The sequence below is a fragment of the Staurois parvus genome, unplaced genomic scaffold (assembly GCF_062004578.1).
Source record: "Staurois parvus isolate SC_StPar_1 unplaced genomic scaffold, SC_StPar_1.0 ptg000020l, whole genome shotgun sequence".
Lineage (NCBI taxonomy): Eukaryota > Metazoa > Chordata > Amphibia > Anura > Ranidae > Staurois > Staurois parvus.
This window is the reverse complement of record NW_028317816.1, coordinates 14,488,837-14,512,367: the sequence shown is the minus strand read 5'-3', so window position 1 is coordinate 14,512,367 and position 23,531 is coordinate 14,488,837. Positions and strand designations below refer to the sequence as shown.

The 23,531-nt window shown below is 40.0% G+C and overlaps 1 protein-coding gene across 1 annotated transcript in view; it reads right to left on the bottom strand.

Moving 5' to 3' along the window:
• Nucleotides 1-298: 298 nt before the first annotated feature.
• Nucleotides 299-23,531, bottom strand: part of CDCP1 (CUB domain containing protein 1) — an 88,147-nt gene continuing 64,914 nt past the window's right edge. Inside the window, exons 4-9 of the mRNA XM_089687432.1 lie at nt 19,581-19,937; nt 17,351-17,569; nt 10,643-11,032; nt 7,805-8,173; nt 4,847-4,931; nt 299-1,086 (exon numbers count right to left, since the gene is read on the bottom strand). Coding sequence (XP_089543558.1) covers nt 672-1,086; nt 4,847-4,931; nt 7,805-8,173; nt 10,643-11,032; nt 17,351-17,569; nt 19,581-19,937 — 1,835 coding nt within the window. The 3' untranslated portion in view covers nt 299-671. The remainder of the gene's footprint in view (nt 1,087-4,846; nt 4,932-7,804; nt 8,174-10,642; nt 11,033-17,350; nt 17,570-19,580; nt 19,938-23,531) is intronic.

Here is a 23,531-nt window from a genome sequence, read left to right as displayed (position 1 = left end):
TGACTGCAAAGACAGACCATGTGACAGCCCCCTCAGGCTTACTAGCTACCCAATTCAGGACTATTGTCCAGTTTTAAGATGTATACCTGTTTGAAGAGAGAAAAAAAAAAAAAAAAATCAACGTAACATATAAACATTGCTGAAACATGTTGGTAACATCTTTGTGGACATGTAGACAGAGGATTCCAGAAAAAAAAATACAATAAAAAAAAACCCCATTGTAAATCCATTTCTTAAATAGTTATTGTTGGATTTGCACATAATTTCTTCTTCCAAAAAGGTTTCTTTTAAAAACAAAAAGTGTATAAATGTTTTTAATGGAATTTAAAAGTAATTTATTAGGAACTGATAAATGCAATGCAGACAGTCAAGTGTTACTGAGAAAACTGAAGTACATTTGCAGCATGTAGTTTTCACTGTATTGTATTTTCAGATGAGCTTGAATTGATTTTGAGTGTTTCATCCGTGCAAGAATCACATTTTTTCCAAACACTGTGCTTATTTGAAGGTAATATTCTAGCTGACAAGACATTAATACCTTACCGTTCACAGTCCGCTAAGCCCATGTGGCTTCAGTGACAACTAAATCCAGTGTATTTATTTGAGTCATATCAAAATAAATATTTTCTCCTGATGGATGATCATTCAGAAACAGTTCTATTTTGTTTCTCCTACGTAGTTATGGTTCCACTTTCCGATTCCTCGATGTAAGGTATGCTGGTATCTTCATTTTCTACTGGTTGCCTTACAATTGGTTCAGAGCCCGTATAGATCTCATTTTCTTTCATTGAACCTGCAAGTGGGTCCAACACTGTATCCTCTCTAGTGCTTCCATTAAGAAATTTCATAGGGGGAACAGGTGGAGGATCACCCATGGGACCCTCAAATGGCCTGTACACATCTACATCTGGGTTGGAGTCACTCTTTTCCTGTAGCAGGTGGCCATACACTATTGTATCATCAATTTCTGCGTACACATGCGATTCATTAGTCTTCCTACCCTTCTTAAAGAAGGCTTGCCGCCTCGGTACTTCTGTGTTCACCTCGGTATTGTATATACCCACTGGAGCTTTCTTCTTCTTTTTTCTACAATCAAACAAAAAAAAAAGGGTTGATAATGACCATAAATTATTAAAGCATTTTCACTTTCAAGTGAATTAAAAAAAAAAATGGATTTTTGCATGATTATTACTGGATAATTGAAGTCACCAGAGCTTCAGTTTACTTATTAAGCTAAGTGCAAATTCACTTTGCAAAGAGAAAATTTACTTAGCTTAGTGAAGCTGTGCTGCCTTCAATCATTCAATTGTGTACAAGCAAAAATCCAGATTTTTTTTTTTCATTTTACTTGCACGATTGGTATTATTTACTAAGGGAATTTTCAATTTGCTTAGCTCATTCACTAAGATAAAACAATATTCTTCATGCAAAGTACAAATTCACTTCAAACATTATCATTGCTCTACTACCTTAGCAAATTATCCCCCACTGTGAGCACCAAAATATTCCCTCTACTAAGATACAATAGAGGCCAAATCTGTGAAAACTTCCAGGAGTTTAACCAATTGTCTATCAGCATCATTTATAAACCGCTGGTAGCACAGATTTTTAAAAACACTCTCAGGTGCTATAGCAGCCAGAAGTGTGTTTACTACTGTCAAATACAATAAATAACACAAACTAGCAAAACAAACCAACAGCCTGTATTGCTACATCAATAGAAAGACCATAAAGGATATGATAAAATATTATGCTGTAGAAGAAATTTTATTCAGCTGTATCCAAGGGAGACCAACACAGCATGGAACACCGTGTCCGTGCCCAGAGGACACCAGGCAGTCAGCTAGTCAAACAGCTCCCAGGTAACACAGTAGCAGTCTGATTGTCTCCACAGCAATGCGTTTTGAGGCCCAACCTCTCTTTCGTACCTAGAATAATTAGAAATAGTTCTTCCAGCCAGCACCATAGGTGTTTCTGAGGTGTGGTAGCCACACTGTATATTGCCTAACCAGTTATTAAATAAGCGATTCTAAGTGATTCTAGGATTCATTCAACCTATGCCTGCAAAGGGCAGAACCTTCTGCTGAGGAACTAGGTGTGGGAATCCTAGGGATCCCCGATAGGGAATATGATAGAATAGAAATCTCAACAGAATTTGTCAGAAGATTGCAGCTCAGTCACAGAATGAGTCTATTTCCCAATAATCAAGTCCCATGAAGGTTTCAGACTTACACAATCCCCCTTAGGGGAAATCCACAACAGGGTAACAGAGTGACTTGTATTTTCATTCCACAGGGAAGAACAGGACCTTCTAGCGATGGATACTCCTTTGCAAAGAAGAAATGAGGTGCACTCAAATATAGAACCTCAGCTCTTTTAAGTAAGAATCACCAGATAATACCTTGATTCTAGGAAGAAAAACGGTATGGTTTGGAATGACACACTCAACAATGTCCAATGAAGAGAACAGGTCTTTCAGCCTCCATATGAGGCCCAGCAAGGGTCAGGTTAGACAACAACGGTGAGAACCTCCGATGACTTGAATAGAGGTGCATTAGTGTACAGCCCAGTAAATCTGCTCTCTAGCAATTTTCAGTTGCCTTTATATACAGGTAGCTAAGAGTCCTAAGAGCACTAGAGTAAGTAATATCAAACATTGCATCTGGGGGCTCTAATTACACGTGCTCAAATAGGAGAATATAAGTACAGAAAGTACAGGGTTTGTTTAGAGGAACAGGGTTTTCTCTTGTAAAGGCTCATGCCCACAGGCATAATGAAATACTGATATCTAGGCAGTATTTTGCTGGTAGAAAGATTCTGTGTAAATAATGCATGGAGTGGTAAAAGGTTCTTAACTTGAAAAGTGATGACTTGCAGAATCAGATTTAAGGACTAGGCAATAAGATACATTCAAAAGCGGAACCCTCCCAGGGTGGAAGAGGGAAGGGATAATTCTCACCCTGACCAAAATCTGGTAAATAGCTTCTGGGACTTTCTTTTTTTTTTGGAAACTACCAGCTTGGTGCCTTGCCAAAATTCCAGACTCTCTAAATGGTCTGAAAAATGGCACAAACAGGAAGGCAGGTGCATGTTAAATGGAAATTCCCTATGCCATGTTTGCTGTATGATATGCTGAACAAACATCAATGAACTTCATGCAGAGGGCTGAGCAAATGAGACACATCTTGAGGACTTCTGGCCTCAAGATCTGTGGCTTAAGCGCACGGTAGACTGATTGCCTATGAGGTAATACTGTAGTAGTACATGAAGGATGGGGTTATGAAGGATGAGGTTTCTCCATTCTATTCACAGATCTCCTGCACAGAGCCAGGTGCACACTACAACCACTAGTGGTACTGGGAATTACATTCTGACCCACAACAAAAACGACAGGTGCCGCTCATGGCTCCACCAGGTCCTCTTGAATGACAAACTACTAGGAACGCCGACAAGGACAAAGCTCAAAACATCCAGTAGGGAAAGGGAGTCCTAAAAGTCGCACATAACAGCAAAACCCTGCAAGGAAGTGTATGATAACCTCCAAACGCATTTCACTCCACCCCCGGAAAAAAGAAAGAAAAAGTGAATAGACTAGAGCTAGATCAGGGTTTCATCTAGGTTAATGTCTGTGTCAGGGTCAAGGCCAGAGGCAAACATCAGGGTCAGTGTACTCTGGACAGGATTTAAAAAGCATTTTTAACCACTTCAGTTTCCGCAATGTACTTGTACGCCACGAGGTTGAAATGGTTATATAAGCAGCTACAGGCATCACCCCAGCATCTTGTTTTTTTTTTTTATTTCTGCCGGTGGCAGGCTTTAAAGTAAAAGTGATAATAGCGACTAATTAGCCGCTGGATCATTTTTACAGGTGGCGGGAGGGGGACCAATGGTGTTCTCAATGCAGAGTATATGCCTGTATTTCTCAGCATTGAGGACAACATTTTTGCTGACCAAATCTACAACTCCATTTGAAAAAATGCAGACCCAAACTTGCAAGGAACCTGCACTGTGTTTCACGGTTGCCTGCAGACACCCATTATTGTACAGTTCTCCAGCCCTTTGGCAAACAAACTGCCTCCTGCTATAACCAAACACTACGGATTTTGACTCACCAGTCCAGAGAACTTGCTGCACTTTTTCTACACCTAAGTTCATATGTTTTCATGCATAGAATGTGGAAATAAGGATAAGCGACTAACCTGTGCTTGAAAACTTTTCAACTCCAGTGCAGAATAAAGGCCACAGGTGCTCTGGATGGATGGGTAAAATTTCTATGCTTTTCATGTTATATTTTATCTCCAACACCCCATCCTTGTGACAGCTGGGATATCTGGGGTCTTCCTTTTCACTTTCTGTCCCATTGACAACCAACATTTGGACCAAGGTTGAAACATTTTCACAATCCACAGCTAAACATTTTGGCTGGTATTCCATTTTTATGGAATACAAAAAACAAAGAAGGAATATACCAACTTGCTGATTGTTTGCTTGAATAAATGAATTAATGAGCAAATACAGTAGATATAAAAAGTCTACACACCCCTGTTAAAAATGGTCACATTAAAAAGGTGGAAAAAATTCTGAAATGATTTATCTTTGTCTCATTTTTTTACATCACAGAAATCTGACATTTTAATAGGGGTGTAGACTTTTTATATCCACTGTACATGAGTCAGACATTACTGGCAAATACCAATTTGAGAAATGTTTCCACTTACCTGGTATAACAGGAAACTTGTTTATTACAATTACGTAATGACATCTAAATAATATTCCAACATAAGTATGATAAAATTATAGCCAGCAAATAACCTATGAAACACATATATAATGAGGTAACACTTACTTATTTTTGACACAGCAGATAGTTATTATCACTGCAAGAACAACAGCAGTTGCTGCACCAGCTGCAATGAGTAAGTACGTAATACCTGTGAAAATAAAGAGAATATATTATAGGTGAATGCATTTTCATCATGTACAGCAAGAAAGAGGATTTCCAAATGGCTGTGTATTGTGTAAAATTGTTTTCTGTGATATGCGCTGAACAGGAAATAAAATTAAGCTTCAACATCTAAAAAGACCGAACCATATCCATGTATTAGACAAATTGGCCTAAATAGGTTATCATGGGAACTGATGAGTGAGTTGGATCTATCTGTAGCTGTAAAAAAATCTGTACAAATAAAATCCTGACACGTTAAAATAATACTGTGTAATATAAAAAAATAAATCAAGTGTCCCTGTATTATTAAAAAAACTTCATTAAAAGAGGAACTCCCCCCCTCGGGTTTATTTTGCTTTCGACCCCCTCATACCTTTTATGCTGGGTTATACTGGAGTAATCTACTTACACACACCCAGCAAATCCAGCATCGTTTCTCCTGTACTTTGAAACTCTGCTGCAGTGTGCCACCATCTTCTTTTCTTACCTCATCAGGAGCTGGCTATCTTTTCCTGTTTCTTGCAACTAGCCCCCTGATGACATGCTGCCCAGTCCTTCCCCCTCCATATGCTGGATGTAAGCAGATGCCTCCTGGTATATCTGACACAGATATCCCAAGGGACTGCTGAAGCAGGGCTGATGTCATTCTTGCCTAGACGAGCATAGAGGCAGGAGCAGGGAGAAAGCAAAAGTCCAGGACAAAAAGGTAAACAAACCAAAAAGTGTTTGCTTTTCAAAATTACTGAGGGGTGCTGTTTTGGTTATAAAGGTCTGCCTTACTGCTAGATGTGCGACTACCTAGACCTCACGTAAGCAGTAAGTAGCATTTTATCAATCTCCCCTCCATGAGTTATCACTCAGACTGCACATTGGTGCTTTATGGCAATTAAACAAGATGTGATGCAGCAGATAGAGGAACTGTGTAAAGCTGGCCATAGATGGCATGAAAATTGGTCAATTCAGCAAGGAAAGGCTGAATTTTGATCAATCTATGGTTGTTCCCACTCAAAGAGAAGTTGATCTAACAATCGGCTTCTCTCAAACAGAAATTTTGAAACATTTCCTTCAGTCAGCACATACAGCCAAATCAACTGCAGTGCTGATCAGTGTATTCTGACAGCGGAGTTCATACCATCCAAATACAATAGCATAGAGGGGAAGAATCTTCCATTCACCTCACTTGTGTGGATGGGGAATCCTTTTTCTTTTTTTTTTTTTTTTGATCAGCCTGCTGACTGATCAAAAAAAGTATCCATCTATGGCCAACCTAAGCAAATGATGTAAGCTGCTAAGGACATAAAAGAAAGATGTGGGTAGGTACCAGGATTTACATGAATGTATCATCCCAGGGGCTGATATTTCTGTCCAGGAAGGAGTCATTTAGCATGATGCATGCAGGCAACATAGAAACAAATGTAAGATTATGTCCAGTTTTAAGTGATATTATTTATGGGTTGAGTAGAAAGAAAATGTAAGATATTTGTCAGCTAGGTGCAGCATTGTGCGGTAAGCAGTAAGTCCAAGTTGGCAATAGCAATATATTGTAGGAACGTGCAGCAAGACAGAGAGGCCTGGTGGGCCAGCACAGCCATCCTGAGCCACTTACAACTTTCACCTCGATGGAACTGTGGCTTGAAGAATGGAAGATGCCAACAGCGTCTGCCATGAGGAGCGGAATGCGGCCTGGCCAGTCCACACCCAGAGGGTGAAGGCTTCCTGAAGAGGAAGACTTAGTTCCTGCACTGTCCCTACTCCTCCAGAACCTTTCCTTGTCTCCAAGAACTGTCCATGACAGATAGGGAATCTATCCCAACGCTAGCCACCTGAAAAAAGTGCACCAAGCCCGGAAGTTGGAGTTTAAAATAGACTATGCCTGACTCAGGATGGCTGGCAGAGTCATATGGGGTGCCAACATCCAATTGGGAAGCTTCGCCCATGTGACCAAGGAAATCATAGAAGAACTAAGTTCCTCTCAACTTCCTACCCCATCTGCATTGCCACTACAGTCAAACGCCACCTGCCTACATATTTGCTGACAAGAGATCTAACATTTTGCTTTAATTCATGACTAATCATAAGCTACTCTGCTTTTACAGTAATGTTTATGCAGCAGCCACCTTAGTAACATTCACTCACCGGCCACTTTATTAGGTATACCTTGCTAGTGCCAAGGAAATATCCCCCACACCATTACACCACCACCATCAGCCTGAACCATTGATACAAGGCAGGATGGATCCATGCTTTCATGCTGTTTACGCCAGACTCTGATCCTACCATCAGAATATTCCAGCAACCAGTCTGCCCATTCTCCTCTGACATCAGCAAGACATTGTCGTGCACGCAACTGCTGTTCACTGGATATTTTTCGGACCACTTTCTGTAAACACTAGAGATGGTTGTGTGTGAAAATCCCAGTAGATAAGAAGTTTTTGAAATACTAACTAATACCAACAACCATGCCACGTTCAAAGTCACTTAAATCCGCTTTCTTCCCCATCTTGCTGCTTGGTTTGAACTTCAGCACGTCATCTTCACCACGTCTACATGCCTAAATGCATTGAGTTGCTGCAATATGATTGGCTGATTAGCAATTTTTGTTACTAAGCAATTGAACAGATGTACCTAATAAAGTGGCCGATAAGTGTACAAGAGGTCATGTAAAAGGTTAGAAAAGCACACAATGCATTTTGCTTCATTTTATAAAGGATTACCATCTGGAACAACTTTTTTCTGGAGAATAAACTTTTTGTTCTGGGCATCCTATATAAAGCATCTGGTAGGTATGAACTGTCCTGGTCTCAGAAGAAAATGCAAACGAGTGTAAACTGGTTCTCTCAAGCCCTTATCACATCTTACCTGTGGACATTGGACTTAAGGTAACAGACAGCTGCAGTTTAAGTTTCTTTGTAGCTGTCCAGGGTTTGCAATTGGAGATGTTTACCCAAAATGAAGAATACATATCAAGGGGACCTGGCAGCTGCTGCTCATCTCCTTGTACTATTCCGGGTCCATTGTCTTTCTCCTCCTTTACACGGACATATACCCGGCCCATTTCACAAGATATATCCAATTTATCATTTCCAAACTTCAGTCGGCCAAACTGTTTGCTGGGTACTTTTATATTCCACGAAAGAGAAATATAATCTGGGAGCCCATAGTCCCAGTTTGGAGTCTGAATATAAATAGTTTCTCCAGGTTTCGGAGATGATGTAAATATACACTCCTCTGTAAAAGAAAAAAAACAGCCAAAAATTATTGGAAAAATAATAATAATCTAATTAATCCAGTACTTTTAAATATTAGGGTTTCCAAGTACTGGCACAGATCTTTCAGTGTCTTAAAATTTCTCAAGTGGGCAAATGATTATATTGTAATAAATGGTAGATATATACTACTGTTTGTTTATTACAATATCATTATAAAGAAAATCATATGCCAAGCAGGTAACAGAGTATAGTTTAAGTATAGTATGATGGCAAGATAAACTGTAAGCACTGCTATAATACTGTATACCAAGACTTTTGAATAGGCTCAGGAAGAGTTAGATAAAGAGAGAACAGAAGTTTTGCAGCTCCCGTTGTCTGATAGAAAACTCCTACTGGGTCATTTGAGAAAGGGCGAGTCACTGCTGTGATGTCACTGTGATGTCACTCAAGTTCTCTAATCAACAGGCTTCATTTCCAGAGATGAAACCTGAATAAAATAGCTGAATGAATAGGATTTCACAGCTTCATCTGTAGGCTGGATAGAAGATTTTAATAATATGCAGTTTCAAATTTATCTTAAATGAAAATAACTTTAAAAAAAGTAAAAGACAAAAAATGTGTATTTCTTTTGTATTCAATAAACTTTCAGCTATCAAACCCTTTCTTCTGGATACTCTTGCTGTTAGCCGGTTCTGACAGCTGCACATAAGACCTCATGCACACAGGACGTTTTAAAAACGCTCCTCTTGGCAGCAGCATTTTGGTAGAAAACACTTTTAAAAGCATTTTGGCGTGTTTACAGATGTCAAGCACTTGGGTGTTAATTCATTTCAGTGGCCAGGATAATTTATTCTAGCCATTGAAATGAACGCTCAAGTGCTAAAGCCCCTAGCTCCAGTTTTTCTGCCAAAATGCTGCTGCTCTTGGATGCACTGGCCCTGGGTTTTGTGCCTGCTTGTAAATGCCCCTGCCATGAAGAGCTTCTAAAAGTCTTTGTGTGCACGGACACATAGGATAACATGGAGGAGCATTTACAAGCAGTAAAAAAAAAAAAAAAACCCCAAAAAAAACAGAAAGCTCCTGATGCCGCTAAAAGTGGCTGCAAAAAAATGCCCTGTATGCATGAGGCCTAAAACATAAAATACTGTTAGTAAGGGGGCTTGTTAGTGTGATGATGCAATGCCATGAGATAAGTTTATAGGCAATTAAAACAGCTACTCGGTACCAAATGACAGGGCCTAAGATTAGATATCTTCTTGGCACCAGTAGTCGAATGCCCATAGTTGTCAACAAAGGTCTTCTGCTGCTAAGGGCAAATTAAAAGACTGCAGCTAAAAGTGTCCCCTATATGAAAGTGCTCATGACACTTAACTCCAGGAAAAAAAATAAGCATTTAGAATCTGCTGGCACACACACACACACTAACTGATCCACTGAGCGCTATTAGTATAGCTTTCACTATACTCTGGTCCTAAGAGGAAAGCAACAGCTCTCATACACGGTAGCTGCACTGTGCACCCCTCCTCTTCCACGGAACACTTTGGATTTTGTGAATCGGTTTTGTGATTGGCAACGGGAGAGAGGGATGGGCAGTGCAGCTGTAAACAATGCTATGCTTGCTGTATAGGAGACTCATAACTAGGGTGTCAGATCTTGGAAACTAAAGCAATATCTATTAAAAAAAACAAAAAAAGCTCCGGCAGGTAGCAAACACCACACTTGACCTCACTGTGTCCTAGCGCAGATGTTAAAAATGCATTTCCTCACTGAAGTTGTTAATCACTCCCTTCCCTGAACAACCAACATCTAACCTCCCAAGCCCTAAACCCTGCACACTTTGCCAATAATCTTGTAGGGACCCTGTCTCCAAATAAATTCCCCCAAAAATGTATACTTGGAAAAGGACTGAGAAAATACTCACCTATCCTATACTGTTGAAGGCCGTTTTATTGCTGAGGAAATGTCCCCAAAAGTCTGCTGGGGAACCAACACTCTTAGGAGTGTTTATTTCCAATGGTCCTTTCTGCTCTTACTGGTTCCTCCTGCTGACCCCCACGTCACTACATGAAGGTTAGCAGAAGGAACAGTGAGCTCTGCAGGGAATATGAGATCAGCACTTCTGAAGAGTCTGTTTAATAGTAGACTTTGGGGGATTATTCTGTAGAAATAAAGCAGTGCTCGGCAGCACTGACAGTGGGATAGGCAAATGTTGTGTTCTTTTGCAGGTATTTCTTTATTGGAGAATGTATTTTTGGGTTAGGGCTAGGTAATACCCAAAACCCATCTATAACTAAGACCTAACTCGGCTAGGTTTTTATTGCTGTGTGTGTCCTCTTTGGGTACAGCTTGTTTATTTTTTTTGGCAATCATTATCTCAGGGATATAATGCGATTACAATGGCTAGCACTAGTAGGCTCTGATGAAGTGCATGTGTACCAGCAGTTTTTCAGTTTTAGTTGTCATGGTAACATTTCAAATTTTTACATACCTCTAATGAAGGACACAAAGGACACATGTAGGTCATGTTTCAGCAGTTCTTGCATATCTGTCTGCTGTGGTATACGCATAATGATAGTGACATTGTCTCTCATTTGAACCTCTTCAAAGGATCCATTTGGACAAAAGGTGCCAATTCTAAACTGGTCTTTGTTGGTAGAGCTGAAGATTTCGTAAGCAAAACCTGAAGCAGTTAAGTTGCAGGGTTTATCCTGAGTATCTTGCTGAAGGAATAGAGATTTAGAGGTCACTTCAGTACTGATGTATTCTGGTGCTAGCAGTCTCCATGTAAAACTCTCCAGGCGGACAGGGAAACGAATGAATGATTGAGGAATGTTAAGGGCCATGTTGCTGATATTGCAGGTTCTGAGATCCCAACATGCTAAGAACACAAAATAAAATTGCAAAGAATATGTTAAAATAAAGAATAAGCTACTAAAATAATCAGTAGTTAGCACAAAAGATCCAAGGTCACATACCAACACTACTGAGCCTCCAGGCTGTAACAAGCCAAGCAAAAAGATTCAGGGTTTTTTATGCATACTCTGTGTCCTGCACTACTTACAATAAATCTAGAGTAGTCTATTCTAGACATGTGTGATTTGTTTCACCACGAATTGAAATTCGGACTAAATTTTCGTTATTCGGATGTACAGTGCTCAGCATAAAAAAGTACTCCTCAGCAGACTTGTCAGAAAATGGGATGTTCCTAACATATCTAGTCCATATCAGTATAGATATCCAGCATGATATTTTTCCCCATTGAGATCTGATGTGTTTTCAAAGTGTTCCTTTAATTTTTTTGAGCAGTGTATACACTGTATATATATGGGAAAGGAGGCGGGGGGGCTGCATTGCATATGAGCGCGAGGGAGGTGTTGCAACCTGCTGCATTATACTTTATGCACAGTGCTCAGCATAAAAGAGTACACCCCAACAGATTTGTCAGAAAACCTTAACTTTTCTTTTAGAATTTACATTTTCTATGGGACACTATGCTACAAAATACTCCTACAAATGCGGCAAACAAGATGTGTTAATTTGCACACACAAAGTATTTTTCCTCATAAATTCATTCAAGACCATGTTGCAAAAATGATTACACCCCAATGAAAGTCTTAGGAGCAAAGCTATATTTTAGGCAACAAAATCCGAATTAACCTAAACCTAATTAAGAATTCAACCCCAGGTGAGTCGAATTATTCATTAAAGAGGTGTCCAGCAGACAGTTGATTAAAAAAGGGCATTACTTAAAGAAAACCCCTTCCCATTTCATGCTGTCAGCAATGGTACCACATGGAAGAGAAAGAAAATAATTTCTTTACACAAGGTGAAAGCTACAAGATCAGCAAAGCTTTACTTATCAGTCAGAATGCTGTAGCTAAAGTGATTAAAAATGTAATGAAGACGAAACTACAACCATCTCACAGAGACATACAGGCTGTCCATGGCAGTAAACACCTGTCAGGGATCCCGAGCCAGATCGTTTCGCACGGGTCTGCACACGCGCGATGTGCCGAGGCGCTCTGGCGTGCGGGTTATAGGACTTGGACATCCGCGACAGTAGTGGCGCTCACGCATGCGCACTTGCGATCGCGGATGCACGCCTGGCACCAATAGGAGCGCAGGGCGCCCTATCTAAATGGAATCTGACAGTGCTTAGTTGCTATATGGTCTTTCCTGTGTTCTGTGAGTTACTTTGCTGCTGACCCTGCCTGATCCTGATCTGCTGACTTCTCCTGGTCTGACCCCTGGCTTACCTGACCATTCTCCTGCCTACTCCTGTACATTTGATCCCCTGTTGCCAAACCCGGACCGTGACCCATTTATTCTTCTGCCTGCCGTTTGCATTGACCTGCTCCGCTGTTACCGACCCGGCCTGTCTGACCTCGCTTACTCTGCCTCCTCACATCAGACTCTCACCAGCTGCGCAACACCAACAGCTGCCTCTACCACGGCTGGCTGCACCCAGGGGTCGCGACCTGGTCTTGGCTTGCTCCACGTCCATCCCCACCATCAGGGGCTCTGGTGAACAAGCAGGTCGGAACTTAGATTCCGCGCCCTGGGGAATCCTGGTCTGTGGAACACTAGAGGCTACCACCGGTTGATCCCCAACAACACCTCGACAGGAAACTCTTCTGATGAGAAGGGTTGAAAAAAAAAAATCACCATGCAAGTTCACTGCAGTTAGCTAAAGAAGTAGAAGTCAAACTGGGGTGACAGTTTCTCATGACACAATTCAGCGTACACTGCAGAGGGATAGCATGCATGCATGGGTTTTGTCCATGAAGGAAGCCTCTCCCCTAAAGTCCATGCACAAAAAAGCTCACCTACAAGTTGCAAGGGCCCATGCCATGCTGAAAAATAAGAAGACTACTGGGACTCTGTACTCTGGAGTGATGAGACCAAGATAAATGTTTTTGGAACCGATGGCTTCAAAACTATATAGCGTCGCAAAGGTGAGGAGTACAAATAGAAATGCATGGTGACTACAGTGAAACATGGTGGTGGCAGTATCCTTCTGTGGGGCTGCAGGAGTGCTGCTGGTGTTCGGAAGCTGCATTTCATTGATGGTATCATGAATTCACAGGTGTACTGCTCTATATTAAAAGAGAATAAGCCACTATCACTCCGTGCCCTAGATCGTCGTACACCTTTCCAATATGACAATGATCCAAAACACACATCTAAGGCCACTGTTGCATTTCTGAAGAAGAACAGTGATTCAATGGACAATTATGTCTCTTCATCTGAACACCTATGGGGAATTCTGAAGAGACAAGTTGAGCATCACTCTCCATCCAGCATCCAGGCTCTAAAAGAGGTTGTACTTGAAGAATGGAAAAAGACAGATGTTTCAATACGTCGCCAACTTGTTCATTTCATGCCTAGAAGACTTGGTGCTATCCTTACAAATCATGGAGGTTATACAAAATACTAGATGTAGTAGTTTTTGTTGTGGGGTTTATTCATTTTTGCATCGACTAATTTGAGTAAAACTGAAGATTTTGTAATCTAAGTTATAGTATTTAACTTACTTTCATGTAATGAGCTAAACAAATGTTGTATAAAACGCAGTTTGTCAAAATTTTGGAAATTGCTCTTGTATTCATTCAGATATTGATTCAAATCTTACTTTTCAAAATGGGGGAAAACTCATTTATGCTGAGCACTGTATATGAATCTCCAAACCACAATAGTAATGAATTTTAACAAATCTGAAATTTTGTTTTACAGAAACAAGGAATTAATTCCTATTCATTCGGATGACATGATGCGATCGTTTGGGTCGTTTGCTAATGTTTGAAGCATCCGAAATAACATAACAAATGAATCCAAAATTAATTGTGTTCTATTTGCTCTTTCGGATCCATTTTGTTCTTATTTTGCATTGACATTATTCATTATTATAAAAAGTGCACTACATATGAATTGGAAACATATTGCAAGAAATCCAGTGCATCTAGAAAGTATTCACAGCGCTTAACTTTTGCCACATTTTGTTAGGTTACAGCCTTATTCCAAAAGGATTAAATTCATTTTATTCCTCAACATTCTACAAGCAATATCCCATGACAATGGGAAAGAAGATCATTTTGAAATCTTTGCAATTTATTAAAAAAAAAAAACACATGTACATAAGTATTCACAGCCTTTGCTCAATACTTTGTTGAAGCACCTTTAGCACCAATGACAGCCTCAAGTTGTTTTGAGTATGATGCTACAAGCTTGGCATACCTATTTTTGGGCAACTTCTCCCATTCTTCTTTGCAGTACCTCTCAAGCTCCATCAGGTTGGATGGGGAGTGTTGGTGCACAACCATTTTCAGATCTCTCCAGAGATGTTCAATCGGGTTCAAGTCTGGGCTCTGGCTGGGGCACTCCAGGACATTCACAGAGTTGACTCGTAGCCACTTCTTTCTTATGTGGGCTGTGTGCTTCGGGTCGTTGTCCTGTTGAAAGATGAACCGTCTAAGGTCCAGAGTGCTCTGGAACAGGTTTTCATCAAGGATGTCTCTGTACATTGCTGCATTTATCTTTCCTTCGATCCTGACTAGTCTCCCAGTTCCTGCCGCTGAAAAACCATCTCCACAGCATGATGCTGACACCACCATGCTTCACTGTAGGGATGGTATTGGCAGGTGGTGAGCAGTGCCCAGTTTCCTACAGACAAAATGCTTGGCATTCAGGCCAAAGAGTGCAATCTTTGTTTCATCAGACCAGAGAGTTTGGTTTCTCATGGTCTGAGAGTCCCTCAGGTGCTTTTTGGCAAACTCCATGCAGGCTTCCGTCTGGCTACTCTACCATACAGGCCTGATTGGTGGAGTGCTGCAGAGATGGTTGTTCTTCTGAAAGGTTCTCCTCTCTCCACAGAGAAATGCTGGAGCTCTTTCAGCGTGATCAACGGGTGCTTGGTTACCTCCCTGGCTAAGACCCTTCTGCCTCGATCGCGCATTTTGGCGGAATGTGTTTGTTCCAGGCTAACAAAATGTTATGCTGAAGAGGCATTCAATGGAACTAAAAGGGAACAGCCTCCAAAAGGGAGGGCTAGGACTCATGGAGGAATGTCTTTTTGAACTTATGTTCTCAGTATGAGATCTTAGAGAGACCAATATGTTTGCCAGAAAAAAAAACAAAAAAAAAAAAAAACTTTTGCCTGGGCTGTGTCTTGAATGAGGCCCAAGTATTCTAGACAATAGGAAGGCTGAAGGGCAGAGATCAGAAAGTTGAACAATGCAAATAGTTAAGATGAATCCTGAAGAACGTTGTCTAGGTACCCAGAGTTAGAAAATGTATATTATATAGGGCACGCTTGTTAGAGCCCAACCTCTGTAGCTGTAGGATAAAGGTGCCAGATGGATATCAGGGATGGATGGATGGGAGCAGTAACACTGAGGCAGCTCTTCTTAGAGTGGAAGCAAGGCTCTAATGCAGTAAACATGAAAAAGAGAGGAAGGCGCCTCTAAGTGCAATATAGACAATTAGTGAACAATAGATAAATTGCACTTAAAAGATAAATAGTTAAAAAGACTCATTGCGTGGTGTATTAAGATCCATGTGAGACCAGCAGGAGCTCTGTCTATAGGATCAGGAAGTATGACCTAGAATGTGACTGTGTATCAAAATGAGGCTTGGAGGGCAAAGTCAGATGTAGAAGCTGAAGGGGGCGGTAAAGCATTTTGGAGCATGCTCAGTAGGCTCCTTCTTCAGACCTGAGGTGTATCTACACTGGCAAGCATAGTTAGTGAAGCCATAGCATCAGGTGTATAGGAGAATGGAGGTGAGAGATCTTCTGCGGCTTTCTCTAACTCCACCGCTGAGTCTTCTTCATTCTCCTCCGTGTCTACTGCTTCTAAAGCAGATAGTTCCATTTCAGTAGAGAAGGTGAGGGTGGAGAAGCCTGGCACTTTTGATCTCTGGAGAGTTATGGCTGTTTTAAAGCTGTTAGTTGTCTGAAAGTTGCAAAAAAATCTGCCTTGCTCAGGTAGACCGCTTGTGTGCAAGAGACAGAGCTAGAATCTGTTGCAGAGACTGATGTTAAAATAGAGTCTTGCTTTGGTGCAAGGGAAACATCATCACTTTGAGCAGTTGGAGTGTTTTTTTAATGCATCGGCATAGCGAGTATGCCATTGTTTTTGCTGCGCCCCTCTTGCACCTGGTTTCCACCATTGCAATCAGTGGGGATTTTCACCTATGGGGTGCTCAAGAGGTAGGATAAAGAAATGTGGTATGCGTGTCTCGAGGAGGATACACAGCAACCCAGGTGTCAATCATCCTGTAGCAAAGTGGCAAAAGGGTGCGAGGAAGTACTTTTGTAAGGGCTCTGGGCAGAAGTGGTGGTTATTGGGCAATCTGTGATGTTATGTAACACCTAGTCATCCTCCTAAGACTAAGCTCTACATGGTGGAATTTTTACAATCAAATCTGAAATTTTAAACACTCGACAAGTGAATAAATTCAAAACACATACCCAGTTTCCTGATAATTTTATGTAAAAATAAATACTACTCACAAGTCACCTAAATAAATGTACTGCAAGTAATATCTTATACTTGCTTTAAAGCTACTGTACTGGTCTGATAACAGGATGGACCTGTCTTACCTTTCCACATTGCTGGTCCCTGTATGGGTCCAGACTTCGCCCATCACAGTGGGTGTATCACTGGAAGGGTCTTCAGGATCTGGGAACCATAGGAATGGACTTTGACCCTGGACTTCTATAACCCCCTATGGCTAACTACACTCACTGCACTCCATGACAAGATGAGTGCCCAAGCAGGATCCAATGCCAAAAGTGACATTACACATCATTCCTACAGCGTGGGGTCTAGTTCCCAAGGTATTACATAGGTTACAGCAATCCAGATACACAGATTCAACTGTTATAGCAGATGGCAGTGAAGAATTGACTGAAAAACGTGAAGTGAAACAATAATCTAGTTATGCATAGAAAAACTTCTCCATGAGGGAGCAGGGGTGCATCATCTAAGGACACTAGCAAACAAACTGAGGACTCATGTAGTGGAGTTATAGCAGTTACACTTACTGTACTGTATGAATCAATTTATGTTGACCTTTATATCGACTCTTGCCCTGCAATTTACTCAGGGTTCAACAGGTCTTGCATGAAAGTGGAACTGATCAGAAATTTAAATAATGATCACAACAGTGAGATCATTGGCAAACTATGAACACCTACATATTTCTTTTACAGCTTCTGCACTCAGGCTGCGCAAATCTTGACAGAGAAAAGAGATTTTGTAGTATCTCCCTCCTTCAATTTCCAACTCAGGTGAACAATCTTCAGGTCCTTTACAGATCTCACAGACTGGGGTAAACTGACGTCCAACGACTTTCTTCTTTCTGATACGCACACGTAAATCTTTCTCCTTTGTCAAATCTAGTACATATAGATCATCTGTAACAGAAAAAAAATGTTACCATGCTGCAAAATCTCAACATCCTCTGTATACAGAACCATCATATCATGCAGCATTATAAAAAAATACATTGTCTATGCAGTATACAGTGGGACTCACATCTATGTGCTCGACTAAAATCAATAGAACCACAAGAAACTTCAAGTCAAAAAGCATTTAAAATGTCCATCAATACATGCAATGTTATGGCTAATCAAAGATAACAGCAGGTTACACTCAGTTGCTGCTATTGGGTGAAACCTATTTACAATAGAGAACATCCTCACTTTAAAGCAGAACTTAGTCTACAACATGTTTAGCTGTGGTTGGAACTGGGCAGGTTTAGTCTGTTCATAATAGACCCTACTCTGTACTCAGTGGCCAATATCCTAAAGTTAAAATTAACTCTCCATATACTTTTTTAAAAGAATCCACATTAGGGCAGGAGAAACTGAAATACCACTGCAAACAGGCATCAGTATGCTGAATATGTAGATCACTACTGCTGGTAGCCGGGTGTCAAGTGGTCATTATGATTGTTCATAGGGATCACATGATAACAATGTAAACAACCTTTCATGAAGGACTTTCCATTCATGAACAGCTTGCTTTCTATTGCGATCTGTATTTGGCCCACAGAAATCACACGGTACCTGGCTACCTGTACCATGTGAATACCTTAGCCATTTACAGATCACAATCAAAAGCAAGCTGTTCATGAATGGGTAATCCATTCATGACAGCTAAAACTATTGCTTATATGGTGATCTTCACTGTATAAGCAATAACAGTGTAAAAAAAACAATCTCTGATCACCCCTCACCTGAGTATTACAGGGCTGTATATAAATTTAATTAGAGAGAGACAGTCTGAAAACAAACAGTTTCAAATATAACCAAAAATATATTATAATATAACCAATAATCTATTTTAGGTACTTTATTTGTAAGAGTAAATCATATTAAAACCAGCAATTGATAACAGCACTAACTATGCATTTGTGCTACACTCTACAATACAATAACACAGCTCATGGGTTGGATCTGCTAAGCTATAACATGTTGAGAGAATGAGTGGCCACAGGAAAAATAATGTTGTACCTACACATGACAATTAAAAGCATGGAACACTGTAAAAAAAAAAAAAAAAAACATGTTCCATTTAAGGTAATGAAAAATATGTACAAATTATGAAATGTTTTACATAATCAATCCCCAGTTAGTGGCAAGTGATTCATATGCAGCTTGGCCACTTGTCCAAGGTACCACTTTAAAATGGTAAAGGGAGCCAGCAGCTCCGTGGGTTACAGCAGGCTTTAACACTGAAACCACCATCTATCCTTTACAGCTTTGGTGCAGCACTAAGCCCTAGAGCAAACAGATCAGCTGGTAGTCCTGTTACAAAATACTCCACAGGAGGAAGATACTGTATGTGTTGTCACATATAGAAGCAGCTCTGTAATGGTGCCCGACAAAGCAGGAGATCATAGTTATTAGTGAGACAGACCTATTGCAACAGAGCAGTATTCTGAAAGAAAGAAGGGGGAAGGTAATCAGGTCATTCACCAGTGTGATGGGGCTCCTTCACTGTCCAATGACAGGGTGGGGTAGGAAGACAGCTGTAAATAAAAGTAAAAACTGTAGTAAAAAAAAAAAAAAAAAAAAAAAAAAAAAAAATCAGCTCTCCTAATCTGCTACACAGGGTGTAAATAACAAAACGGGATGAATAGTAAAAATTATGCATATTATGTTAGGTAGCCTACGAAGCCTAATACTGTATATGCAAAGTATAAAGAGTAGAGTCAAGAAATTAAGACAATTTTGACCCAAAAAAAAAAAAAGACTGAATGTAGGCTTTAAAGCAGATGTAAACTCTAACTGAATTATAATTAGAAATCTAAACATTGTATAATAAATAACTGCCTTTTTAATAAAAATTGTTTGAACCTATTTTCATTGTTTGTAACATGTTTTCAATAATAAAACTAAAAATGATGGAATGGCCACTTACTTCCAGGTGTCTTCTGAACAATGACTGTAAAATTCAAGGTAAGTCCAGGCTGATTAGTGATCTTTCTGTCCACTACACAGTTTTGCAAAGAAAAGTTGAAGTTATTTTGTATATTTGCCGGTTGCTTTTCATGCAGCTTTAATGTTGACAGCTTTGGTAGATAGTATTGCACTTCTAGTTCATTCTTTTCACACATTGGCATGGTGTAGTTAACAAACTTGACTACAGCTGCATGACCAGAAGGCAAGTTGAACTTCCAAGTCATGCGTTCATTAGAAGGAAATGCAGATGGGAAGTTTGCAGATAACAGTGTTACAAGTGATTCCGTCTGGAAATTTGATTCAATGATACACAATCCTGTGAAAAGCAAAATATTAAAGAAAAGCACTTGAGAACTTGCCAGACGGGTAATATTTATTTGTATGCTAGATGCTGTCAAAGGTTACTGCCCACATAAATTGTGGCCAACAATTAATAAGCTACACATCAATTGCGTACAGAATTCATAATTAAAGTTGAACTTCACACAGTTATTTAAAAAAATGTATATAGCTCTAGATTTATTAAATAATTTAAAAAGTGTATTGAAGTTGAGTTGTAAGTTGAATTGGTAACAGATTCTTGCAGTCCCCTATACAGCAGCACTCAGGCAGGAGAGGGAGAAGCAGAACAGAGACAGTCAGGTATGCTACATGCATATGTGCTGATAGTGAACATGCTGATAGAGGGAGAGAGCAGAGTGAACAGAGAGATGACCTTATCTTCTTTTTCTCCTTTAAACCAAATGTCGGGTGGCAGCGGCGTGCTCCATAGAAACCAAGGGACTTTCTGAATGTGTGTACGGCAGCCGGTCTGTCAAAGGGTCATGACTGAAAAAGGTCTGCTGATTGGCTCCCAGTCAGTGCTCTCAGCCAACAGCTGAAAGCGTTGAGTGAAGTGTTCTGGCGGGGGGCGTCCACCGTCAGAACACAACAGCACAGTAGGGGAGATCGCTGTATAAACATCAGATAGTTAGCACATCCGCACCTCCTGAGCCGTCAGGTTTTTTTTCAGCCTGCTGGGGTGAATGAACATAAAAAAAAAAAAAATTATAAGTAGTGTATACTAGGCTTTGCTTTCCATTTAACAAGCTCTGGGTGGAGAGAAGACACCACCGAATCCCTATAAAGTCAATAGCTGTAACTGAGAAATAGGGGTCATCCTCCTAGTTGTGCTGTATGGCAGGGCTCTGGAGATCACAAAACTGATCGAAAAACACTTTGATAGGTTAAACAGTTCGCTTATATGTATTTTATCAATTTCTTTGGCAGTTCAGCTTTAAACAACATATTGCAACCACAAAATAAATCGTTTACTTTTGAACATTATAAATCTAATCACTGAAGTGTTATTAAAGACAACATTTTGTTATTAAAATAATAAACTTGTTATACTGCTCTGTGTAATGGTTTTGTACAGAGTTGCCCCGAACCTCCTCTTCTGGGGTTTTTCCCGTGAGCAATCTTGGCTCCTCCTCTTTTCTGTGTGCCACCATAGCAAGACACTTGCTATGGGGGGCAGAGGCACACAGGGCGTGCTTGCTTCTGAGCTGTGCAGCTTGGTCCTGCCCTACCCCAACTTCCTCCTCACAGCATTGATTGACAGAAGCAATGGCTCCTGTTGCAGCCTGAGTCTCTGCGTGAAGATGAAGAGAGAAGAGATACAGGCATGTAAAGCACTGGATCGATCGACAACTCAGGAAAGTACTTAGGAAGGTGGGGGAGGACAGAAAGCTTTAAAAGTTTTTTTTTTTTTTACCTTAATGCAGGGAATGCATTACGTTAAAAAAAAAAAAAAAAAAACCTTTTGACTTTAGAACCACTTTAACTTAAAAGAAATAGAATATTACTATACACAGTCAATGTTAACATAGAAATGACTTTCTAAAATAAGCCAGCAACAGCACAACAAAACTATATCCAAAAAGAACAGTACTTCAGAATACGTATATTAGTTCACATATGTAGATCATATAGTATAGTACTTACAGGTAGCAGAAAAGTAGGAATATCCTAATAATAGAATCTCCCACCTCTGCCTTTATCAAAAACTATCCACTTAGTTTACCTGTTTAGTGCAGTGACCATATTAAATCCTGTATTGACTGGCTTTTGTGAACAAGTCTATAGGAAAGCAAAACCCTCCTGAAGCAAGTCAAAAGTAGGTCAGTAGGCAACTCAACTGAAGCTCTCAATGAATTTTAAACCACTTTGAGTCCGGACATTTTCACCCCTTTCCAGTCCAGGCCAATTTTCAGCTTTCAGCACTATCACTCTTTGAATGACAATTGCGCAGTCATGCAACACTGTACCCAAATTACATATTTAGCATGTTTTTAGACCAATTAAACTTTGTTTTGGTGGTATTTTTTCACCACTGGGATTTTTATTTGTTTTGCTATATAAATGAAAAAAAAAAAAAATGTTTTTAAAAAATGTTTTTCTTATACAATTTTGCAAACTGACAATCTTTCTTCATAAATCTTGGACAAAATGTATTCAGCTATCTTTTTGGTAAAAAAAAACAAAAAACAAATCAGTTTATAAAAAATTATAATTGTTCAAAAAATTTTTTTACATTTCTAGTATTTTTAATATTGTTATTTTTTTATATTTTTTTTTTTACATGTCTTCACCCTAGCAGTACAGTGTCACCATAGTGCCACTGTACTACTTGTGGGGGGTGAAGAAGATTTTTGTTTTTTTACACTGATTGCTTTTACACCTATAAAGGCTGTAAAAGCAATCATTTCTCCTCTCTGGCTGCATTCCTGCAGCCATTGAGAAATACTGTGAGAGTTGTGATTGATCACAGCTTGTCACAAGGTACAAGGCTGTTGTAAATATACATGTGTCATGTAACCTCTGTGATAATTCACAGAATTCACAAGTAGTAAACAATGATGTCAGGAAGTGACATCTTGTTTACGACTGATCATGTGATCACCGATTGGCCAATCAGTGATCGCATGAATCCAGACCTCACACTGCAGTCCCGTACAGCGATCTGTGTTCCACTGTGTCTGTGTCCCAGGGAGAACACACAGGCAATAGATTCGGGGGGACATTTAGAAACGTCCCCCTCCACATTGACAATGCTCCCTTCTGGCTGTTTATCGGCATTAGCCGGACGGGAAGAGGTTAAATGGTATCAGAAGGGTCTCCATCTGTCATCTACACAAGCCCAAAGCCTGTTGACACTTTATAATAATTAAAGTGTATCTATGGTTGAAATGTAAAATCATATTGATTTCTACATTTTATTTCTCTGATTAATCTGAATGATCAGGAAGTTTGTAAACTTACTTTGTGAAGATCTTCCTACATTTACTTCCTTGAATTTGGTGACCTATATTCGCTACTATGCCCTGTGAGTAGGCACTGCTGTGTCACACAATTCACAGAGTCTGCCTTCTGAACTACAGAGGCACTGAGGAGTTTCAGGAGGCGGAGTCAGTATAGGAATCACTGCTTGCAGGCAGCAAGGTACCATGGGATATGAAGTCCTTTCAAATTGAAAGTAAACAGCAGATGTAAAGCTGCAAAGCATGCAGGGAATCCAGTAAGTTGTGGAATGAGATGGCCATCAGACAGGCAGAACTCACATGATGTAAGCTTATATTGCATTGTCAAACTAACTACTGTTGGTATTGCTATTACGATGCTGAGGTTATAAAAATTAAGTGTATCCTGGGACTATAGAACTCCTTTAATTTACAAATGTATAAAGGTTTTCCTGGGAAGTTTTAGGATGAGCTTAAAAAATACAAGGGTAGCAAATCAATTCACTAAGCTACATGAGTGTTTTATCAAGATCATTTTCTCATCAAGACATTGAATTCACATACATAAATACTGCGAAACCCTCAATGAAACGCTTTAAAAGCAGTCAGTCATTTTATCTTTCACCTAT